The sequence below is a fragment of the Plasmodium sp. gorilla clade G2 genome (assembly GCF_900097015.1).
Source record: "Plasmodium sp. gorilla clade G2 genome assembly, chromosome: 7".
NCBI lineage: Eukaryota > Apicomplexa > Aconoidasida > Haemosporida > Plasmodiidae > Plasmodium > Plasmodium adleri (nom. inval.).
Genome location: NC_041699.1, coordinates 1,197,501 through 1,221,505, shown reverse-complemented (window position 1 = coordinate 1,221,505; position 24,005 = coordinate 1,197,501). Strand labels below are relative to the sequence as shown.

Below are 24,005 nucleotides of genomic sequence, written 5' to 3'. Positions count from 1 at the left end.
TTCATATATTAAAAAAATATGTTATATTTTTTAATTAAACTATATTAACAGAGTTTTTCGAAAAATTTTTTATGATATATATGTAATATAGTTTACATAACAAATATTTATATATAAAACAAAAAAACATAGCAATAATAAAAACATAAAACATTCGTAGTTATATATATATATATATATATATATTAATAAATGTCATTGTTTTATTAATAAAATTAAAATAAAAAGAAAATGTCAGACAATTACAAAAAGATAATAAATACATACATATATATATTAATATACTTATTTATAATTATGTATATAATAAATTTGCTTTAATAATAATACATTATTATAATATAATATGAAAATTATAAAAAAATATATATTTATATTTTACCCTTGGAGTTAATAATTACACTTCAATAATAATTTATATTTGACAAATAATACATATATAAATATATATTATTGAAAGAAGTGTATCCATAAAGCTAAATATTTATTTATATAATTCTCATCACCTAAACAACTGTAGTATAATTTATATATATATAATTCGTAATATACCTAATGTATTAATATCTAAAAATATCATTTAATATAATTTTTATTTTCTATAAGGTAAAATAATGAAAAGATATGATTTCATTTAATTATTTCCCAAAACAATAACCAAAATTCAATTCTACATCTATTGCTTTATTTTTTGTACTAAAAAATACTTATTATTTATAAAACAGTTATTGTTATAAGAGGCTCCTTTCCAAATAAGAACTTTTATGGAATTAAGAACTTTACGTATTTTATTTTATCCAATCCATCAACAATATTATACTTATTTTCCCTTCCCCTTAATATTTATAAACACATAAATTATTTACGATAGAAATATATATATATATATAATGATCCAAATTCATCAGATTTTTTTATTAATTTTATATTTATCTTCATAATAATATTCACGATTTCTTTAAAATATTAATTTATTCTAGACTATTTCATTTTGCCTATAATTATATTTATAATATATGACCTTAAATTCTCTTTCATATATAACTATTATTTGTTTTCTAGATGTGATTACTTTCGGCATTCATAATTTGTTTTTAATTTTTTTTTTATTATCGTAATATTTTTCTGAGCAAATTTCTGTTTATGTTACTTGGTTGAAAATTTACTACCTTATGATTATTTTCCTTTTTTTCGGTCGTTTTTTCTTTACTATCAACAATTTTACCTTTCACATCCTTTTCCTTAGTATTCGTATTTTTTAATTCACTACCTTTACTAGAATTTTTTTCAATTTTTACTTTATCAGGAACATTTTTTTCTTTTTTTGTTTCATTATTTTTAGAAGTTCCAACATTAGGTTTTAATTTATCTCCTATATGTTTTTCTTTTTTAGGTGAAATATTTTTAGAATTTATAAAGTCAGATTTTAATTTCTCTATTTCATTTTTTTTGTTATTTTTTTCTTTTCCTGTAGTAGTTCCAGAATTGCATTTCTCTTTAATTTTAACATTTTCTCTTGTATCTTTCGTAGTACTTCTAGAACTATTACCCATAAAATCTATTTCATGTACAGTACATCCTTTTTTCAATCTTCCATTATTTACTGGAATATTTTTTGGTATATTTAATCCTGAATGTTTATTTTTTACAGTATTATAAGGAATATGTTTTCTCATTCCTTGTGATGAAATTGATTCTACATTTTTAGAGACATCTTTTGGTCCCTTCATTTCATCCTGATCGCTCATTTTTTTTTCTACTTTATTTTCTTCATGAGTATGATTTGTATAATTTTTATTAGATGGAATATGTTTTTTTGTTTCATCTATATTTTCATTAATTTCACTAACACTTCCTTTACGGTTATTGTGATTTATTCTATCTGTTTTGGGAAATTCTCTTTCATTAGTATTATGCATTTTATTATTAGTTTCATTCTCAGTATGATTTGATGAATGTGTCTTTACATTTTGCTCTGTATGATTTTTAGTATTTGATAAACCTATACTCTCATTATGAGTATTATTATTATTTTCATTATTAATATTTGTATTAGTACTAGGTTTTTTATTCATTCCATTATCATTATATTTACCTTCACTTAATACATTTTTTGTACTACCTGCTTCCATATTTTTATTATCCATATTATTATGTTTATTTTCATTTACTATACTTACTTTTGTATCCAAACCTTTATTTATGCCATCATCAGAATTGTTTTTAAACTCACTTACAAATTTTCTATGATCATATGGATCTTTATTAATAAAAGAGTAGGTATTACTTTCGAATTCACTCACAAAATTTTTACGAGTATATGGATCTTTATTCATAAAAGAATCTGTATTACTTTCGAATTCACTTACAAAATTTCTGTGAGCAAATGGATCTTTATTCATAAAAGAATCTGTATTCCTTTCGAATTCACTCACAAAATTTTTTGGTGTAGATATTTCTTTATTGAGGTCCCCATCAGCATTATTTTTAAATTCACTCACAAAATTTTTTGGTGTCGATATTTCTTTATTGAGATCTCCATCGGAATTATTTTTGAATTCACCTAAAAAATGTTTTGTGGTAGATGCTTCTTTATTAAGACCTCCATCGGAATTATTTTTAAATTCACTCACAAAATTTTTAGTCGTAGATGTTTCTTTATTAATACCTCCATCGGAATTATTTTTAAATTCACTCACAAAGGTTTTGGTCGTAGATGTTTCTTTCTTCATACCTCCATCATCATTATTTTTAAATTCACTCACAAATGTTTTGGTCGTAGATGTTTCTTTCTTCATACCTCCATTGTCATTATTTTTAAATTCACTCACAAAAGTTTTGGTTGTGGATGTTTCTTTCTTAATACCTCCATCAGCATTCTTTTTAAATTCACTCACAAATGTTTTGGTCGTAGATGTTTCTTTCTTAATACCTCCATCGTCATTATTTTTAAATTCACTCACAAAAGTTTTGGTCGTAGATGTTTCTTTCTTAATACCTCCATCATCGTTATTTTTAAATTCACTCACAAAATTTTTGGTCGTAGATTTCTTGTTATTCATACCTCCATCATCGTTATTTTTAAATTCATTCACAAAAGTTTTGGTCGTAGATTTCTTGTTATTCATACCTCCATCATCGTTATTTTTAAATTCACTCACAAAATTTTTGGTCGTAGATTTCTTGTTATTCATACCTCCATCATCATTATTTTTAAATTCACTCACAAAAGTTTTGGTCGTAGATGTCTTGCTATTCATACCTCCTTCATCGTTATTTTTAAATTCATTCACAAAAGTTTTGGTCGTAGATTTCTTGTTATTCATACCAACATCAGCATTACTTTTAATGTCATTTGATGGATTATTTGTATTATTTACCTTGTTATTCACACCACCATCAGCATTACTTTTAATGCCATTTGATGGATTATTTGTATTATTTACCTTGTTATTCATACCACCATCAGCATTACTTTTAAATTCTCCTACAAATTTATTTCCAGTATTTGAAAACTTATTTTCTTTATTTACAGTATTAACATTTATGTTACTTGGAACTTTTTGCATGTTATTTGATGCCCTTTTCATAAGATCAGGACGACTAGGAGGAAAATTATGGTTCTCTTCATATTCCATTTCATCAGACATTTGTTCATTCAAATTTTCATCATATAGATCATATTCATTATATTCATCATAAGGATCATATTCTTCACTATCTTCCTCATAATCTTTTGTTATTTTATTTATTATATTAGAAACATTACCCACAACATGTTTATCAATATTTGTTATACCACTTGATAGGGTATCTTTTAAAGTATTTATATTAGGTTTCACTGCTTCTTTTACATCGTTACATGTTTCAGTAAAACCACTTATAACAGATTTTAACATTGATGACACACCTCCACTTTTTGATGTATAACCATTATATTTTTCTAAAACGTTATTATAATTTTCACCTTCTTCCTCATAATATTCTTCATAATAATTTCCTTCTTCATTTACTTCATCATCATAATATTCCCCTTCAGCATATTCATCTGTCGAAGTATCCTCCTCTGAATATTCTTCTTCATAATATTCTTCCTCACCATTATTAACATATACAGTAGGTTGAGGTCTACCATAATTTCTTTGTTTACGTTCAGATAATAATCTGATTGATCTTATACTAAATAACCCTTTTATATTATCTTTCTTATTGCCCTCCTTACAGTACGTATCCTACAAAATAAAAATAATGTAATATATAATATATAATAAATATTGCATCAAATTTGATACTTTTTATCATATAATTATGAAAAAAAAAAAAAAATTGTTTAACTTACATGGCTCGATATGTTCAATATACATATGAAAAAACTAATAAATAATATTTTTACAAGAATGTAACAAAACATTCTATTTTTTTTTATATTATATTCCCCAGATATCATTTTATGATACATAATTGCATAATAACGTTTGGACATATATTTATTATTCTCATTACGTTTTATGATACTTGATCTATTATATAACATTTTATATCACTTACAAAAAAAAAAAAATAAAAATAAAAAAAAAAAACAAATTTTATAATTCACATAAAACAATTTATGCAAAAAATATATTCATGGGATATATTTTTTAGGTTCACACATATTTATTATATAAATATATATATATATATATATATATATAGATATAGATAAATAGACATATGTATATATTTATCAATTATATTAATATGTAATATTCTAATTTTTAACATATGTGATATTTTTTTTTTTTTTTTTTTCAAATATTATAATTACTTCTTCAACTAAAAAAATAAAAAAAGAAATGTAATATTAACATAAAAATATTAAAAAATAAATACAAAAACATTAAGAAAAAATCAGTTATAGTAATTTAAAACAACAAAAATATTATCAAATCATTTAATATACTTTCATTTTTATGAAGATTTTACATATTCTTATATAATAGAACTAATATAAAAATAACATTTATTGTAAAATACAATATTCTATTTTTATACCACAAAAATTATGATATATAGATACATGTAAATTAAAATGACAACATATAATTTTTAATATATATAAATAAATATATATAATATATAAAACAATATATTAATACACATATATATATATATATATATATATATATATATATATATATATATATATATATACAACTATGTATTTTTTAAAATAACAGAATACGTGTATTCTATAACTATATTCTTTTTTTCAATTTTTTTTTTTCCTCTTTTTTCATAATATATAATAATAATATATATATATAATATTTTATAACGTTTAAATTTAAAAAATATACAAAACTATATTAAAAATAAATAGGAAATGAATAAATAAATAAACATATATATATATATATATATATATATATATATATATATTATTACTTAAAACCTAATATTACATTTATTCATTTAATTATTTTTTTTATATTTTTTTCTTTCTACAAAAAAAAAAAAAAAAAAAAAAAAAAATATTTATTTTAAAATAGTAGTACTACTTTAAATTTATAAACAAAAAAATAAACTAATAATAATGAATTATAAAAATATATTAAAATACATAAATGCATTCATAAAATAATAAGAAGAAACAGTGGATCCCAAAAAAAAAAAAGAAAAGAAAAAAAGTACAAAAAAACAAGAGAATGATAATTTAAAAAAAAAAAAAAAAAAAAAAAAAAAAAATACATAATTAAAAAAATATAAATTTTTTTATTTTAAAATTATACATTTTAATAATAGATCCCATTTTATATATGATGTAAATTAATATAAAAAAAGTAAATTAAGAATAATTATAATCATATATAATTTACAGTACATTATTTTATTTATAAAAAAAACATTAAGGTACATGTACTTTAAAAAAAAATATAGGAAAATTTTCATATGTCATTTAAAATTATATAAATATATATATGTATATACTAGCATTTTTTTCCAATAAAATAATAATATATTTATTTTTCTTTTTATAAAGGAAATAAATTAATTATATGAAGAAATAAAATAAATATAATTTACATAGAAACTATTTGTAAATTATGTATATCAATTAACCGTAACATAATTTAATTATATAGAATATGTATATATATATATTGTATATTTCTACGTATAACTGCATGAATTCATTTATATTTATATATATACTATATATATAAAAATATATATATAATATAATATATGTGAATATATAAAGTATATATATGAAAAATATAATATACATAATAATTACTAATAAAACCAAAAAAATCTATATATTTTTGAAAATATATTATAATAATTTCTTATTTATTTTTTCAAATTATTTATTTATTTATTTTATGTTACAACAAACAATAGTTTTAATATACCACATTATATATATATGAACAAAATAGTTTTAGATTAATCTATATATTAAAAAAAAAAAAAAAATTTTTGGTTAACACAAAGTGTTAAATACTATATAAAAATACAAAATTCTCCCGGAAAATTAAGATTAAGGTACAAAAAAATTAACTTCCTAAAAAATTTTATATATAATAAGTAATATACATATATGCATCTATCAAATATTATAAAATTTTTATGTTGTTTAATTATTCATATTCACATAACATCTTTATAAATGATAATCATAGTATATATAAAATATATTATATATATATATATATTTTTTTTTATTTATATATATTTTTTTAATTTATTATTTTCCTTTAAAACATAATATTTACTAGCTAATGTTAAAATATAACAAGGATGATAAATATTTTAAAAAAAGTAAATATTTTCCTTCATAAAAAAAAATATGAATAAACATATGTTCTAATTAAAAATAGAAAAATGTGGAAAATTAAATATTCCTACATCTACATCTATATATATATATATATATATATATATATAGGTGTATATATTAAAAATTTATTTTATCTTATTATTTAACTTTTGTAAATAATATAAATTCATTTTATCCTTTTAATTTAATATATTTCTTTTCTTTTTTTTTTTTAAGATATAAAATATTCTATAAGTATAATTTCTTTAAAAGCACATTTTTCAATTATTATATAACTAATTAGTTATGTATTATAAAAATGTTAATTATTAATTATCATTAAGAAAAAATAAATATATATAATAATGTCAAAACAAAAAATAGATTAACAATTTTTCATACATTTTATGTAAACAAATATATGTATATATAATAATGCACAACGTGAATCTCTTAAAAAAACATTAGGAAAATATAAAATTATTAATTCTTATAAAAAAAAAAAAAAGGAAATAAAAAACATGGCTTTCAAAAATACTACAAAACAATAAATATGAATAAACATATATATATATATATATATATATATGTGTGTGATATTTCCCGTATTAGTTATAATATTTATTTTTTCCCTCTGAATGTAGACGTTACAGTATTCTTATTATTCTTATCTGAAGTTTCTTGATGTTCATGTTCATCTTCATCGTCATCATCATCTGAATTGTCATCTTCTAATAACGATTTTATTTCATCTTTTATATTTGTATTTTCTGTAACATTAATTTCATCTTCATTTAAAAATCCTTTGAATAATTTACCAGGTATTCCTGTTGCACCTTGTACATTGTTAGAAAACTCACCTCCAAAGCTTTTCATAATATTCTTAAATCCATCTTTTAAAGCATCACAATCTTTCATAATACCTTCTTCACCTCCTTCTTCAATATTTTTCTTTATACCTTCTTTTAATGCTTCCATTTGTGGCTTAATATCATGCATAACACCTTTAACGATATCTGTTAAATTATGTTCGGTAGGAATATTTTGTTTAGCTGTACCATCATCATTTACATATTTTGCAAATAAATTAGTCTTAATACCCTTAAGTAATGGTCCCAACAAACTACCCAAATTACCACATGCAGATGTTGTTTGATTTATAAAATGATCAATGTCAGGAACACTACCAATATTACCATGAGCAGCTGATGTTGTACCACTGGTTCCTGGCTTTTCGTGGTTTTCATTACTAGCCAAAATTCTGTTATTTCGGAATCCTACATTATTCACATTCTTGTTATTCATATCATAACTCTTGGAAAGAACTCCCTAAATAAATTACAAAATTATATAAATATATATATAACAAAAAAGTAAATTAAAATATCTATATATTATATTTTATATATATATATATATATATATATATATATATATATATATATAAATATATGCACGCTTGTTTTTCTTTTTTTTTTTTTTTTTTTTTTTTTTTTTTTTTCATTTTTTATAATAGGTTTTATTATAAACTTACATTATTTGAACCTTGAAAAGTAGCAGCAAAACAGGTAACGGCTAAAATCTTTGTAAAATGAACCATTTTAAAAAAAAATTAGTAAAATTAAAAAAATATATATTAAAATAAAAATACAATATTATTTATATATACAATAAAACAAATAATATTTTTTTTAAAGTTTTATATTTATAAGTATAAATATATAAATAACATATATATATATATATATATAAAATATATATATTCTCAAAATATTTAAGAAAAATAAAATTCTATTACTATTTTTTTTTTTTTATACAAAAAAATTTTTTTAATTTGTTCATAAATAAATATTTATAACAAGAAATTATAATAATATACTTTTTAATTATTTTCAAAAATATAATTATTTTAAAAAAACTTTATACATACATAATATATAGATAAATATATTATAAAATTTATTATTCTTTTTAATAAATATATATTATATTATATAAAATATTTATAAATCTATATTTATATAATGGTCATAATTTTTTTCTTTTTTTTTTTTATCGTTTCCTATTAATTTTTCTATATTTCAAATAATTTATTTGTTTATTTACATGTAGTTCTCTTTTTTAAATAATAGAAAAAAAGTATTCTTATAATATTATATATATATTTATATTATAATAGTAATAAAATTAATATATATGTAGTCGTACAATTTATTTTTTTTAACATGTATAAAAAATATAAATTAAATATAATATATTTATTTATGCACTAGTTGAATTATACGATACTTTGATAAGTACGTTGTAGGTACTTTAATCATATATATATATATATATATAAAACGGTTTGTTCTATATTATTTTTTTTTTATCATATCTCCGAATTTATTGGAATTATATATATATAATAATATAAATTATATATATATATATATATAATAATAATAATAATAAAATATCAATTTTTTTTTTTTTTTTTTTTTTTTTTTTTTAACTATAAATGAAAATAAATGAGATTTATATTTTTTTTAATTATAAATTCTATAGAAAAATATATTTAAATTAAAAAAAAAAATAATAATAATAATAAATTGATAAAATAAATAAATAATTTCTAACTAATTTTATAAGAATATTATTATTTCTATATAATTGTCCCATTTTTATAAATAAGTACTACGATTTTATTTATGAATAAATCCTAAAATATATAAATAAATCCTACATAAATTATGTACTTAAAAAATGAAGGATCCAACAACTATCACAATAATAATAATTATTATATATATATTATATATATATTTATGTACTTTTTCTATATTTTTTAATACTTTTTACTTCTTAATCAAAGGTATATTTTAATTATAATATTATATATAAATAATTATTCTTATCAAAAATATAATGGACAAAAAAAGAAATAATATACTTTATTAATTATATATAAAAAAGTACTTGTTTTTGCATACAAATTAATTATTATATTTTATACATATTATATTCTGGTTCTATCTAACAAAATAATTATTAAAAGAAAAAAAAAAAAAATCAAATCAATACATTTCCATTCATATAAATATATTTTTAACATATAACGTTTACATATGAATATATTCTTTTTTGATTTTAAATAAATTATATATATAATTCTATTTTGATTGTATTAAACATATTAAGAAATACTTCTAAATAATATTTTAACAACTATGAATATTCCATCCGTTCTACAATTATTTTGATATAAATAATATAAAATTAAGGTGAAATAAATGTAAAATGTTTTATATTAACATAAGATTTTTTGTAACATGACAATAATAGTAACATATTTTTAATTCCATTGATTAAAATAAAAGAAAAAAAAAAAAAAAAAGGAAATACTTTTTAATTATATATAAATATAATTATATTTCTCAATAATATATTAAATCATATATAAATATTAATAAATAAATATATATATATATATATATATATATATTATTTTTTAATTTCATACGTTTATGAAATATATTTTAATTTTCATATAATTACACAGATTTTCTTATTTTAAATAAAAAATTATATAATTGAAAATTTTCAAAAATGTATAAATATAATAAAAAAAGAAAAAAAAAAATTATTTTTTTTTTAGGAGAGAAAAAAATAATATATATAAATATCAAATAAGGAGAAAAAAAAAAAAAAATTCATATATATAAATATATATTAACCAGTGAAATTAAATTTTAAGTGTTGCCACCTTAGCACAGTGGTAGTGCGTTGGTCTTGTAAACCAAAGGTCGGGAGTTCGATCCTCCCAGGTGGCTAAGAAAATATTAAAAAATATAATATTCCTCAAAATTTAAAAAAATAGGAAAATTGTATTAAAAAATAAAAGTTTCAATTCATTTTAAATAAAAAATTTACATGAATAATATAGTATACATGTTATTTTATATATAATATAATATTTACATAATATGTAAAATTTTATTATATATATTAAAAATATGATATATAAAAAAAAATAAAATATGTATAATAAATATATATATATATTAATTTGTCAAAAGAATTAATTTTTTTTTTATTCTTTAAAAATATAATTCATTAAAATTATAAATATAATTCTTATATATATAAATAAATATATCTTTTTCTTATTTTATCTTTTGAAAAAATATTCTCATACATTTATGAAAAAAATAATCATTTTATTATATATATATATATATATATATATCACGTTATTTTAACATTCCATAAGTTTATTAATATGTTTTATTTTATATTTTTAAAATATTTAACATTTTTAAGCATAAATTATTGATGATTGATATAAGAAAAATATATTTGTAAATATATAATATATATTATCATATCGTTTTTAAGATATCAAAAATTTAAAATATATTTTTTTCATTTAATTATAATCCTTTTGTTTTTTTTTCCAAAAAAAGGAAAAAAAAATATTTAAATATATTATATGTATATTAACTTATTTTCTATATTTATAAGAAGATTTATATAAAATATGTTTTTCATTAAATATTTAAAAATAAAGTATAAAAATACGGGCACCGAGGATCGAACTCGGGATCTCCTGCGTGTAAGGCAGGCGTCATAGCCACTAGACCATGCCCGCTTAATAAGAATTTTGATTTATTTTAATCTAAATAATTAAATTAAAATATATATTTTTTTTATATATATTAAATTAATAATTATATTATATATTGCAGTATATTTTATTATTAAAAAAAAAAAAAAAAAAATTAAAAAATATAGATTTCTTAATTTATTAAATTATATATATTATATATATATATATTATATTATATAACATTTTTTTTTTGTTTTTTTCATTAATCATATAATAATTTATTCAAATTATTATTATTTTATGTATTAAATACATGTTCAAATTAAATTTTTTTTCGATATAATGGTATTTAAAATTATATGTATAATATTTATGGTAAAATTTTTTTAATTTTTTAAATTGTAGATATAAAAATATACAACGGTTTAATAAGGGTTTGTAATTTGCATATACAAAGGGACAAAGTTTTTATATGTTTTTTTTGTTTTTAAAACTTTATTAAAAAAAAAAATAATGTTGTTATATATATATATATATATTAAGATATATTATTTTAAGAATTTCAAGTTTGTATATAAGCATTATTAATACTATAACATCCCAAGGTATGTTATGCAAATACAAAATTGAGAAATATTGTTCTATATATATATAATAATGTAATATCTTTGAATTAATATTATATTTTAATAAAAATGAAAACATAAATAATAAAATGAGTACATTTATTTAATTAAAAGTGAATATAAATATATATCTTTATTTATTATCTTTTTCTCGTCTTAGAATATTTATTCATATTTGAACGTATTATATTGATTTTAAAATTATCAGTATTAATTACAATATATAGTAAAAAAAAAAAAAAAAAAAAAAAAAAATGATCATTTGGCATAAAATTGAACACATATATATACATTTCTTTATTTATATATTGTATCAATTTTTATATATCATTATCAAAATTGTGTAATTTCATTATGGGTGCATTTTTTTTTTCTGATTTCTTTTGATAGGTTATAAAATATGAAAAAATATTATGATGCATATAGGTATATATAAATGATATTACTGATAAATGATAATTGTATATACATGAATATTTTGTTCTATTTAAAAAAAAAAAAAAAAAAAAAAAAAAATGGATAAATTAGACATAATAATAAAATAGATATACACTATCAAAATGGATATATTAATTCCTATAAAAAATATATGATTTTGTTATTATATATTCTGAGAAATACGGAATATATTTTTAAATGATATAATTTTTTTATTTTTATGACAACAACCGTTTTCTTGTCATTATTTAATTTTAAACAATATATAAAATAAATCAATAAATAAATAAATAAATATATATATATATATATATATTTGTCTAAGTAATATGTAATAAAAAATATGTCATGTACTTATTTTATTAAACCTCAAATGTATATATTATTATTATTAGAACAGTTATTATCATTAATATATATTCTATTATATTCATCTGCATATGCAGAAATTATAAATATCAATAATGAATATTTTAAACACAACATATTAAATTATTGAATTTATCATTTTAATATGTATTCGTATATTTTTTTTCTTTTTCGTTTTGTTTTTTTATCATAATAATTACGTACATATATTTTTATTAATAAATTATATATATATATATATATATATATATATTATATTTATTACTTAATAACATATATTTTTAAATATAAAAATATTTGATTTAAAATATTTGATAAATAAACAACTTTATTGATAACGTTATTCCATATGTGAAATTTGAATTTTTACACATTCATAATTTTTTTTTTTAATTTTTAAACAAAAAATTAAAACAAAATGAACAAAAATTTTATTATTTATTCAAATATATATATTATATATGTATATATATACATATTGACAATATAATATAATATTATATATATATGTACATTTTATATATTTATGTTAATATTATAAAAAAGAAAAAAAAAATTTTTCTTTTGTTTTTTTTGTTTTTCCATTTCAGAATTGACTTTTGTTTAATACTTAAATTTTTAAAATTTGTTCATTTTTTTTATCTTTTTGATTTGTAATGATTTGTTTTAAGTTTTTTTTTTTTTATTTATTTTGATTTTTTCTTTAATTTTTTTGTTAAAGGAAGAATAAAATTGAATTTTTACACAGCTTTTTATATATACATACATATAATATATATATATTTTTTATATATGTATATATACGTATTACATTTGCATTTTTATTAATTCACATTATATAAAATGGGAAACACATAATATGTAATCATATTTTTGTTTAATAAATTAAATAATAAAGGAATAATTTACAAAGAAATTACAAAATTATATAAATGTATGTATATATATATATATATATATATATATATATTTATGTATATATATTTTATTTTTATTTTTTTATTATTTTATTATTCGTATATTTATTTTTTTTTAATTTATTTTTACACAGAAAAAAAAAAAAACTCGATCAATTAGAATTTTCCAAAAAAATTACATTTGTTAAAAATATAAAACAAAATAAAATAAATAAATAATATATACAATTGTAAAGATTTGATGAAATATTTTGAATGTGTAAAGAAAAATATTAACATATAAATATATTAAGATATATGAAATATAATTTTATAATATTCATGTACACATTTCATTCATTTGTATGTATGTAATATATTATTGAACTATGTTTTTTTTTTATTCATTTGTATGTTTATGTTATTTATTATTATGTTTATGTTATTTATTAATATGTTTGTGTTATTTATTAATATGTTTATGTTATTAATTTGTATACATATGATATCTATTTGTATGTAATATATTACCTATTTGAATATAAACAACTATCGATTTCTTTGTATATATTCCCTATTTTTCAGTTTATTTAATCCATTTTTTCTGTATTTTTCCATTCACTGCTCTTTTACAACTATGTATTTTATTTTATTTTATTTTATTTTATTTTATTTTATTTTATTTTATTTTTTTGTATATAAAAATTCTTTTTGTATTTGAAAATAATGTCTCAAATTAAATAAAAATTAACAAATTCTGCTAATTCATTTGTCCAATTTTTTTTTTTTTTTTTTTTTTTTAATAACAATTTGTTTATTCAATTCTATTGCTTCAATTGAAGTTTAATATTCTCTTATTTTCTTTTTTGATAAAGCAAAAAGTTTGTTAATTTTTATACATAATATAGACACATATTAAAAAAAAAAAATAAAAAAATTAAAAATATAACATAAACATAAATATAAAAGTAAATATAAAAATAAATATAAACCTAAAAATAAACATTAAAAAAAAAAAAAAAAAAAACATTAAAATAATCATCAAAATAATCATTAAAATAAACATTTACATTTATATATAACAAATGGGGAGAAGTGCTACACAAATATATAAATTAAGAGAAGAAAATTTAGAAGGAAATGAAAATACTTGCTATAATAGTTTAAAAGGTTCTTCTACAGATAATACTTTATTAAATAAAAAATTGACTCCAACTAGTTCATTTAAATTTAATGGAAAATATGAAAATATAATATTAAATGATAGTACATCGAATAGTGATACACCAAATAATGATATAGAAAATAATAACACACAAAATTACATTAAATTACTTCAAAGTAATATAAATTTTAATAAAATGAAAACCCCCCAACAAAATACTATTATTAATCTCAATAAAATTAATCAATTATCTGATAAGAAACAAATATCTTCTAATAGAATAAATAATTTATGTAATTACGATGAAAAATTATGTAATATATTAAATAATAATGAAAAAGATAAAAAATATTTCCATGAAAATAATAATACAATTACACATAATTATAAAAATAATATAAATTCAACATTTTATAAATATAACAATAGTTGTATAGAAAATTATGAGTGTGATTATATAAATAATTCGAGCACAAATAATAAATTAAATACTACTAATGCATTTTATAATATAGATCAATTCTATTTATTGGATAAAAAAAAAAAAAAAAAATCAATGGAAAATCTTAAAAGTTATATATCTAATTATGGTGAGCCGTTCAATACTTCTTTCATAATTAAACCTTTTAATTCTTATAGCAAATCATCAATGAAAGTAAAAAATATTTTAAGTAATGAAAAAACAACTCTATGTAGAAAAAATTGTAAAAATTTTATTCTGAATAAAAGAATAAACTTGGAACATTATAATTCGAAAAAGGGTAGTACCAATAATAATGATATGAATGAATGTGACGTAGTTAATAAGTATAAAGAAAACTACAACAATAATAATTATAAAAGTAATAATTATAATAATAATAATAATTATAATTATTATAGTGATAATTATATTAATGATGATGATGATGGCCATATAAAAAAAGGAAAACATATTTATTTTTATAATAAATATATTATGTCGGACAATAAACCTATATACAACAATGTCAATTATTTTAATAAAAATGAAAGGAATGAAATTTCGGATGGAACCTTTAGTTATGATATCTTTAATCCAAATAAAAATAATAAAGACAAAATATGTATGCAGAGATTATATTACAGTAATGATTATTTGAGACCAGTTATATGTGAATATAAATCTTTTAATAAAAAAATATATAATTCAAGTATATGTTTACAAACAGAAGAAAAACATATACCCATTTCAAAAGAGTATACAAATAAAAATGGTGATAATAATGATGATGATAATAAAAATTATGATACATATGATGATAATAATAATAAGAGTTATTATTATGATAATAATTACAATAATAATTATGATGATAAAAACAATCAGAATAATTATAATAGTAACCAACATGTTAAAGAACACAATGATAATCATGGTAACAAGGATAATAATAATAATAATGATAATAATAATGATGATAATAATAATAATGATGATAATAATAATAATGATGATAATAATAATAATGATGATAATAATAATAATAATAGTAATAGTGATGATGACAGTAGTGATGACAATAATAATGAAGGATTAATTAAACAAAGGAGAAAAGAAAAAAACAAAAAAAAGAAAAAATTTAATAAAAATATATCAAATAAAAGAAAAAATAATTACTCATATGAAAAATGTATAAATAAAAAGATTCATTCCGAAAGTGATGTATATTTAACAGATGAAGAAAATGAAGAAGATACAAATAAAATAATAAATGGAAAAGAAAAAACTATAAATCCAATTTCATATATAAGTGACAATTCATCTATATCATCTAATAATAACTTAAAAAATAATAATAATAATAATATTAATTGTTATAATAAAACCAACTTAAAAAAAAAATCAGTTCCAATAAAATCTCGTAGTAGTAGTTATGTAGATATCAAAAATATTGTACATGAAAGATTACGTAGAAGCTATTCACATACATGTACTTATAACTCTGAAAATAATATAAAAAATAATATCCGAAGGAATATGCGCCCCTCTTTTAATAGTAACAAAAGCTGCAATTTGAATGTAATCAATAGACATGAAGAATCTAATAATAATCATATTTTATTTAGCAACTCTAATAATTATGTAAAAGAAAAAAAAAAGACTCAAAAAAACTCAAAAACGAGAATAAGTTCATTCCACAGAAATCATGTAAAAAATATAGACAGCAATATTAATAAAAATTTCAATCCATGTAATAACGCAAAGAATAAGAAAAAATGTACTACTAGTAACAATATTTCTGTAAATCTTGAAAATTCTTTACAAGATATAGAAAATAATATTATAAATTTGGATACATCATTAGTTGACACTGATACAGATTTACACAAAAAAAACAAATTTATTAACAATAAGGAAGATAATATTCCACTAATGTTACTACAACAAATTAAAGAAAAACAGAATTCTGTTTCTGATTTGAGTGAGATAGATAAAAATAAAAAGAAAAAGAAAAAGAAAAAAATTAAAGAAAATGAAAAAGAAAAAATAAAAATAAAGAAAAGAAAAAAGTGTATTACCAAAAATAATCAATTGAATTCATATGATGCTTATGATAATGATGATGATAATCTCATTAGTAATAATAGCGATACACCTATGTTTTTTCATTATGAAAATATATTAGATAATGATATCAATCAAGAGAAAAATAATGAAAATCATTCATTAATTAAAAAAGAAGAAAATGTAACCTATTCATATAAAAATAATGAATGTACAAATAATTTTCTCATATTAGATAAAATTAATCAAATGCATTATATACACTCAAATAAAAAAAAAAAATGTAACAATAATTATAATTCAAAAAGTCATCGTTTTGTGAAAAACAAAAAAATGTATTCAGCCAAATGTTATAATGAAAATGATAACACATTTCAAAATTTGAATTCTTTCTATAGTGATAATAATATAATTATTAGAAGTAATTCTTTATCAAATATAATAAATAGTAATAATATTTTCTGTAACAGTGATATAAATGATATACACTTTGAATGTTCCTCTATCTTGAGTAATCAAAATACATTATTAAGAAATTCAAGTGAATATAGTAGAGAAAAACAAAAAAAAAATAATAAAAATAATGTTATCAATCATAATTTAAATAATACTATACAAACAAATGATACTAGTAAAAGTAATCCAGTTTATAATTATCACAATCAAAATAATAATAGTAATAATAGTAATAATAATAATAATATTCTTTTTAATACGAATAAGTCAAATTTTAAGGAAAAATCTATAGGCAATTATCTTACAAGAAGCAAATCATTTTGTGATAATTTTGAAAATGATTCTAAACATAATATATTCAATATTATCTCTGATAAAAAAAAACACGCGTCACATAATTATCATTATCTAAGTGGTAGAACAAAAATGAAAAATACACAAAGAAATATTCAAAATGATAATGACAAAATAAAATTAATGAAAAAAAAAAGTACAAAATATCATCAAAAAGAAGAAGAACAACAAGAAGAACAACAAGAACAACAACAACTACTACTACTACAACAGCAACAACAAGAACTACAAAAGACAACACAACATATTTCATTACCAAATTTATTATCACAACAGAATAACGACTCCTCATTTAATGACGTACAAAAGAATTTCTCATTAAATTCTAGCAAATTAATTCAGAAAAAAACAAGCCATGATTTAATGAATCTTAATAATATCAAAAATAATTCTTTACATATATCAAACGATATATTATATGAACAAACTGAAACAAATAAGAACTCAAAACGTTTTAAACCATCATCAAATGAATTAAGAAGCAACTTGTGTTCTAAAGAGAATTTGAAAAGTAATTCAACTCAAATTCAAAATGATAAGAAATTAAATGATCCTATGGAATATTATAGAGATTATGATTGTGCTCAAAAAATTAAAGAAGATATTCTACAAAATGAAAAATTTCCCTTCATATTTTATGATAACAACCTTCGTAATTTAGTTATATATTATAAAGATAATTATACCAATGAAATAAAAACGAAATATTTTTCAGCTCAAAGATTTGGTCATGCCACAGCAAAAAAAATTGCACTTAATTTTTTAAGATCCTTAGGTGTTAATGCAGATTATTTAGAAAACAATAATGTTTTTTCATATGAGAGAGATACTAAAAGTAAATTGTTTAATATTGGAAAAACAAAAGCAAATATAAAACCTGAAGAAAATTCAGATATCAATTTAATATATGATAAGAAAAAAAGAAATGTTATTGTTTCATGGAATAATCAAGTTAAAGGTTATAACTTTAGAAAATTCTCAACACAAAGATTTGGTTATGATGTCGCTATTTGTCTTTCAATTGACTTTTATAAAAACTTAGGAGGATTAAAAGAAGAAGAGGAGATAAGAAATTATATTAATCAAATTAATAATTCCTTTAAATATAATCGAAACACATCAAATAATAATAAAAAAGGTAGAAAAAGAGGAAGAAGAGGTCGAAAAAAAATAATCAAAACAAAAGATGATCAATCAATTTCGTCTGCATATGAATCCATAAATTCATCTACCAACAATTTTTATAATAATAACAAAAATTATGACAATAAATCTTTCTTTTATTTAGAAAATGTAAAGGAAAATATTATGAAATGTAAACTAAATAATATATCTAATCAATATAATCAAATAAACCAATTTAAAAAATATTTTAACTTATTTTATGTTAATGAAAATATTATTGAAATTTTAGAAAATTACTTCAAAGATTTTAATAGTCTTGATATTAAAATAAACAATATATACAAATATGATTTTTTTTTAAATAAAACATTTCTTTATATATATATGAAATATATAGAAAATGTGCATACCAAGTTCTATATGGAAGAACAACAAAATATAGAGCAGCTTTTCTTACCTTTAGATTCAGCATATAAAATAGAAAAAAATATATCTATAGAAAAAGAAAATGTAAAAAAACAATGTACATTAAATTGTTATGACAACGACGAAAATATATGTACAAATAATAATAATAATAATAATAATAAAAATTATTTCTTCAAAATTGTAGATCAACATTTTGATGTTAAGGTTCAAAATAAAGATTTTCCATTAAAATACTTATGTCCCTATTTCTTAAGTAAACTGAAATATTATAAAGAACAAGACCTTTTTATGAAAGGATATTATTCTAGTGATGATTCCAACTTATATGATATTCTTTTAATTAATAATAAATATCATATTAAACATTCAGCATGTAATAGCAAAGTAAATATTAGAAAAAGAAGAAACGCAGTAAAATATACTCATAAGACATTTAAAACATCTACAAATGGTGAAATTAAACCAAACGAAAAAAATGATATTTATAATTATGATGAGAAGAAAAAAAGAACAAGAAAAAAAATAAAACAAAATGAAATAGAAAAAGAAATGGAAAGGGAAAATCTATACATGAATTTCCAAAACAATTACAAAAATATATATGATTCAAATAATCTTCAAGATGATATTTATCAAAATAATTATACATATGATTATAATTTTGATTATGATGATGATTATGATGATGAAGATGAAGATGATGAATATTCTATAAGTGATGAAAAATATGATAATCAAAAAAATTATAAATACAAAACAAGAAAAACTAAAATTAGAGCACCAGGAAGAGGTAGAGGAAGAGGTAGAGGAAGAGGTAGGGGAAGAGGCAGAGGAAGAGGCAAAGGAAAAGGCAGAGGTAGAGGTAGAATAAGTAATATACATGCTACCAAAAAATTAATATCAAAAACATATTCTATATTAAATAGAAAAACAAACCAAAACATAGGTATAGATAATAATATGTTTTATACTAATAATCAAACGAATTATAAAAATGATAATACCTATTCACCATTTGTTAAAAATAACAAGTTTTTATCAAAAAATAAAAATATTAAAAATTTATTGGCTAAAGGAAAAAAATATATAGTCTGTTATAATTACTTAGGAAAAATACAAGTCAAAGTATTTCCTGCTGATGTATATGGAATGACAAATGCACAGAAAAAAACAGTGGATTTTTTACAACAACTTAAAAAAGAATTAAGAACAGAAGGGAAAATACTATATAGTGAATATGATAGTAAAGTAGCATTTGATGTAACAAATTATTTAATGGATCATATTACCTTAAATTGTAATGAACAAACAAATTACTCATCCCTTATTTTGGGAAATGACCATTCTCTATACCCTACCAATGATATATACAATAAAATTGATAATAACATACCCAAAACAGAAAAAAAAAAAAAAAGGGGAAGAAAAAGAAAAGAAGAAAAATATATACATGATATGATATCAAAAAGTATTGAAACCAATAATATTATAGAAAATGATAAGGCTCTTGTACAATATCCATCATTTACACATTTTTTGCAAAGTGATACACATATTAACAATTATGCAAATGATAAAAATGATAAAAATGATAGACATGTTAGAAATGATAGAAATGATGGAGATGATAAATTTTTGTTTATACAAACAGATAATCATAACGATAATTATATTTGTGAGGAAGGAAAAATTCAAAATAATGAAAATTATAATAATACAAATTTTACAAATGTATCTGATTTTTTTAGGGAACAAGAAAAGAACTATATACAAAATGAGCGAATTACCCATGATATAATCCAGTCATCAAATAAACCTAATAATGAAAATGTCATTCCTATACAATTGGAGAATACCAAAAATCATATTGATGAAGACAAATATATAGAAACATCAGATGATAAAACAAATAATTTTGAATATATAGATAATATAATAAAAGTTCCAAATCAATATGTTCCAGTAAAAGGATCCTTAAGTAATAATACTACTAAAAATGTAGATGATATAAATACTTATGAAAAAAATAGCACTTACTCTAATAATAATGACACAGAAACAAATGATCAAAAACATTTTTTGGAATATATGAACAATTTACCCTATTTAAAAGATCATAACAAATGTAGTAATAATACTACTGAAAATGAAATAAACCAAAAACTAATAAATTCTAAGGACACAAAAACATATGATAATAACCTAATTACTGAAAGTCAAGTAAACGTAGAAAAAAATAATGATTCTTTAAAAGAAAATATTTTACAATCACAAAACGATATAAATAATATTAATAACTTATATAATGCATATAATAAATCTGATAATATGTATCGATTCGAAAACAACGAAAATGTCTTAGAACAAAATCAACAAAATGTAAATGTTACAAGAAATACTTATCCTCATTTAATTCAAAACACTCAAAAAGTCACAAAAGGATTTCTAACTTTACGAAAAGAAAAAGGAATATGTTTAAATGTAAAAAGAGTATATTCCTTATATGATTTATATCATAAGCTTATTAACGATTGTGATTATTCAGAATTTTTAACACAAAATTGGAATACAAACATTTGGAAAAATAAATATGATCAACGCGATGATAATACAATAACCCAGACTAGTCCTATAAGAACAAGGAATTATAAAAAGACTCATGGGTGTAATAATAATAATATAGAACAAAATGAAAAATATGGAAAGCTTAATAATCAGCCTATTTTAAATGAAAAAAATGCAAATGATCAAAACAACAAAATTAATCAAATAGATGAATGTAACAAATTGGATCATCTTAATATAACTGAACAAATAAAAACAACAAATTATCAATCCATATTACCAATTAAAATAAAAAAAGAAAATCTTCCTGAAAAGGATCATACACAAAATAGAATATGTAATACAAAAAATGATTGGACTGGGTTAGTCAAATATAATACATCAAAAGGTATTGTTAAAATACCTAAAATGTGCATAAATAAATTAGCTAGAAAAAAAGGTTATATGAAAATGACTTGTTTTATATATAGAGGAAAGGGAGAATTTGTCTCTTATTTCTTGGAAAGAGGAAATAAAAATTTTAATTTTAGAAATCAAATAAAAAATGAACAAAATGAAAATGATCATATAGATGCTTATACATCTTATAACGACAATCATAATAATTATAATAAAAATAAACTAAATAATTACACATGTGGTGATATCGTAAGTAAAGATAAATCTTTACAGGATAACAAAAAATATTATTTAAGAGATAAATCCAATATTCAGAATAATATTACATGTTAAAAATTAAAACATTCTTCCCCCTTATTATATAAATAAATATATATATATATATATATATATGAAATTTTTTAATTATATAAATCTATGTCTTTGCAAAAATAAATATATTCATATGCATACACATATATATATATATATATATATACCAATTTGTACCTTATCTTGTCATATATTACTTTTAGTATATTCCATTTTTCTCTTATTTTTTCTTAATGAATAATTATATATATATTTATATAATATGATAGAATTCCCATTTGCATATATTTTGAAATTCAAAATAAAATTTTTTTTTTTTTTATAGTATAATAAAAGGAATATTGTCAAGATTTTAAAATTAAATTATGAATATATAATATATTTTATATTAAATTTATTTTACTAATCATACAAATAGCTATTTGTGTGATTCATCTTTTTTGAACTTTGATTATCTTATCTTTTTATTTTTTTTTAATTTTTTTTAGATTGATAATTAACAATTAATTATAATGAATTATGTTTTAAAGTTTTACGAATTTTGCAAATTTTATAGAATTCTAACTTGATATGAATTTTTAATTTATTATAATTGAAAACGTATAAAAATAGAAAAAGTATGGGACATTTAAAATACATAATATAATATACATATATATATATATAATATATATATATATATAACAAAAAATTTGATAAGATTAATTAAAAGATTTCCATATATATAATGTGTGTATTATATAATGATCCATATATTTATTACAAAGAAAAAAAAATAAATAAAATAAAAAAAAATAGGTATTTAAAAGGATATACTAGCTCCTTCTGTATTTCCTCTACCAACAAACATATCTTTTGCCATCGTTTTTACTTTTAATGAACTTGATCCTTTTGGTAAAACGCTCATAGCATCAACGTCTTGAACAGCAAAAGCTTCATCTGTATAAAGTG

The 24,005-nt window shown here is 18.3% G+C and overlaps 4 protein-coding genes and 2 non-coding genes across 6 annotated transcripts in view; 2 read left to right on the top strand and 4 right to left on the bottom strand.

The window, feature by feature from the left end:
• Positions 1 to 1,109: 1,109 nt before the first annotated feature.
• PADL01_0728600 (EMP1-trafficking protein) lies at positions 1,110 to 4,534 on the bottom strand (the record flags this gene model as incomplete). The annotated part of the gene is made up of 2 exons (XM_028681326.1): positions 1,110 to 4,232; positions 4,340 to 4,534. 2 exons carry the CDS (start codon positions 4,532 to 4,534, stop codon positions 1,110 to 1,112), a joined length of 3,318 nt encoding a protein of 1,105 aa, XP_028537715.1.
• A 2,892-nt stretch (positions 4,535 to 7,426) lies between these two features.
• PADL01_0728500 (Plasmodium exported protein, unknown function) lies at positions 7,427 to 8,405 on the bottom strand (the record flags this gene model as incomplete). The annotated part of the gene is made up of 2 exons (XM_028681324.1): positions 7,427 to 8,134; positions 8,340 to 8,405. The coding sequence occupies 2 exons, from the start codon at positions 8,403 to 8,405 to the stop codon at positions 7,427 to 7,429; spliced, it is 774 nt and encodes a 257-aa protein (XP_028537714.1).
• Positions 8,406 to 10,548: 2,143 nt separating this feature from the next.
• On the top strand, positions 10,549 to 10,620 carry PADL01_0728400. Its single transcript has one exon. It is a non-coding gene; the product is annotated as a tRNA-Thr (tRNA).
• A 743-nt stretch (positions 10,621 to 11,363) lies between these two features.
• Positions 11,364 to 11,435, bottom strand: PADL01_0728300. Its single transcript has one exon. It is a non-coding gene; the product is annotated as a tRNA-Val (tRNA).
• A 3,372-nt stretch (positions 11,436 to 14,807) lies between these two features.
• PADL01_0728200 (conserved Plasmodium protein, unknown function) lies at positions 14,808 to 23,075 on the top strand (the record flags this gene model as incomplete). The annotated part of the gene is made up of 1 exon (XM_028681323.1): positions 14,808 to 23,075. One exon carries the CDS (start codon positions 14,808 to 14,810, stop codon positions 23,073 to 23,075), a length of 8,268 nt encoding a protein of 2,755 aa, XP_028537713.1.
• A 781-nt stretch (positions 23,076 to 23,856) lies between these two features.
• The window catches only part of PADL01_0728100 (conserved Plasmodium protein, unknown function), a gene marked incomplete at both ends in the record, with an annotated part of 711 nt that continues 562 nt past the window's right edge, over positions 23,857 to 24,005 (bottom strand). Inside the window, one exon of the mRNA XM_028681322.1 lies at positions 23,857 to 24,005. This exon is cut by the window's right edge and continues 7 nt beyond it. Coding sequence (XP_028537712.1) covers positions 23,857 to 24,005 — 149 coding nt within the window.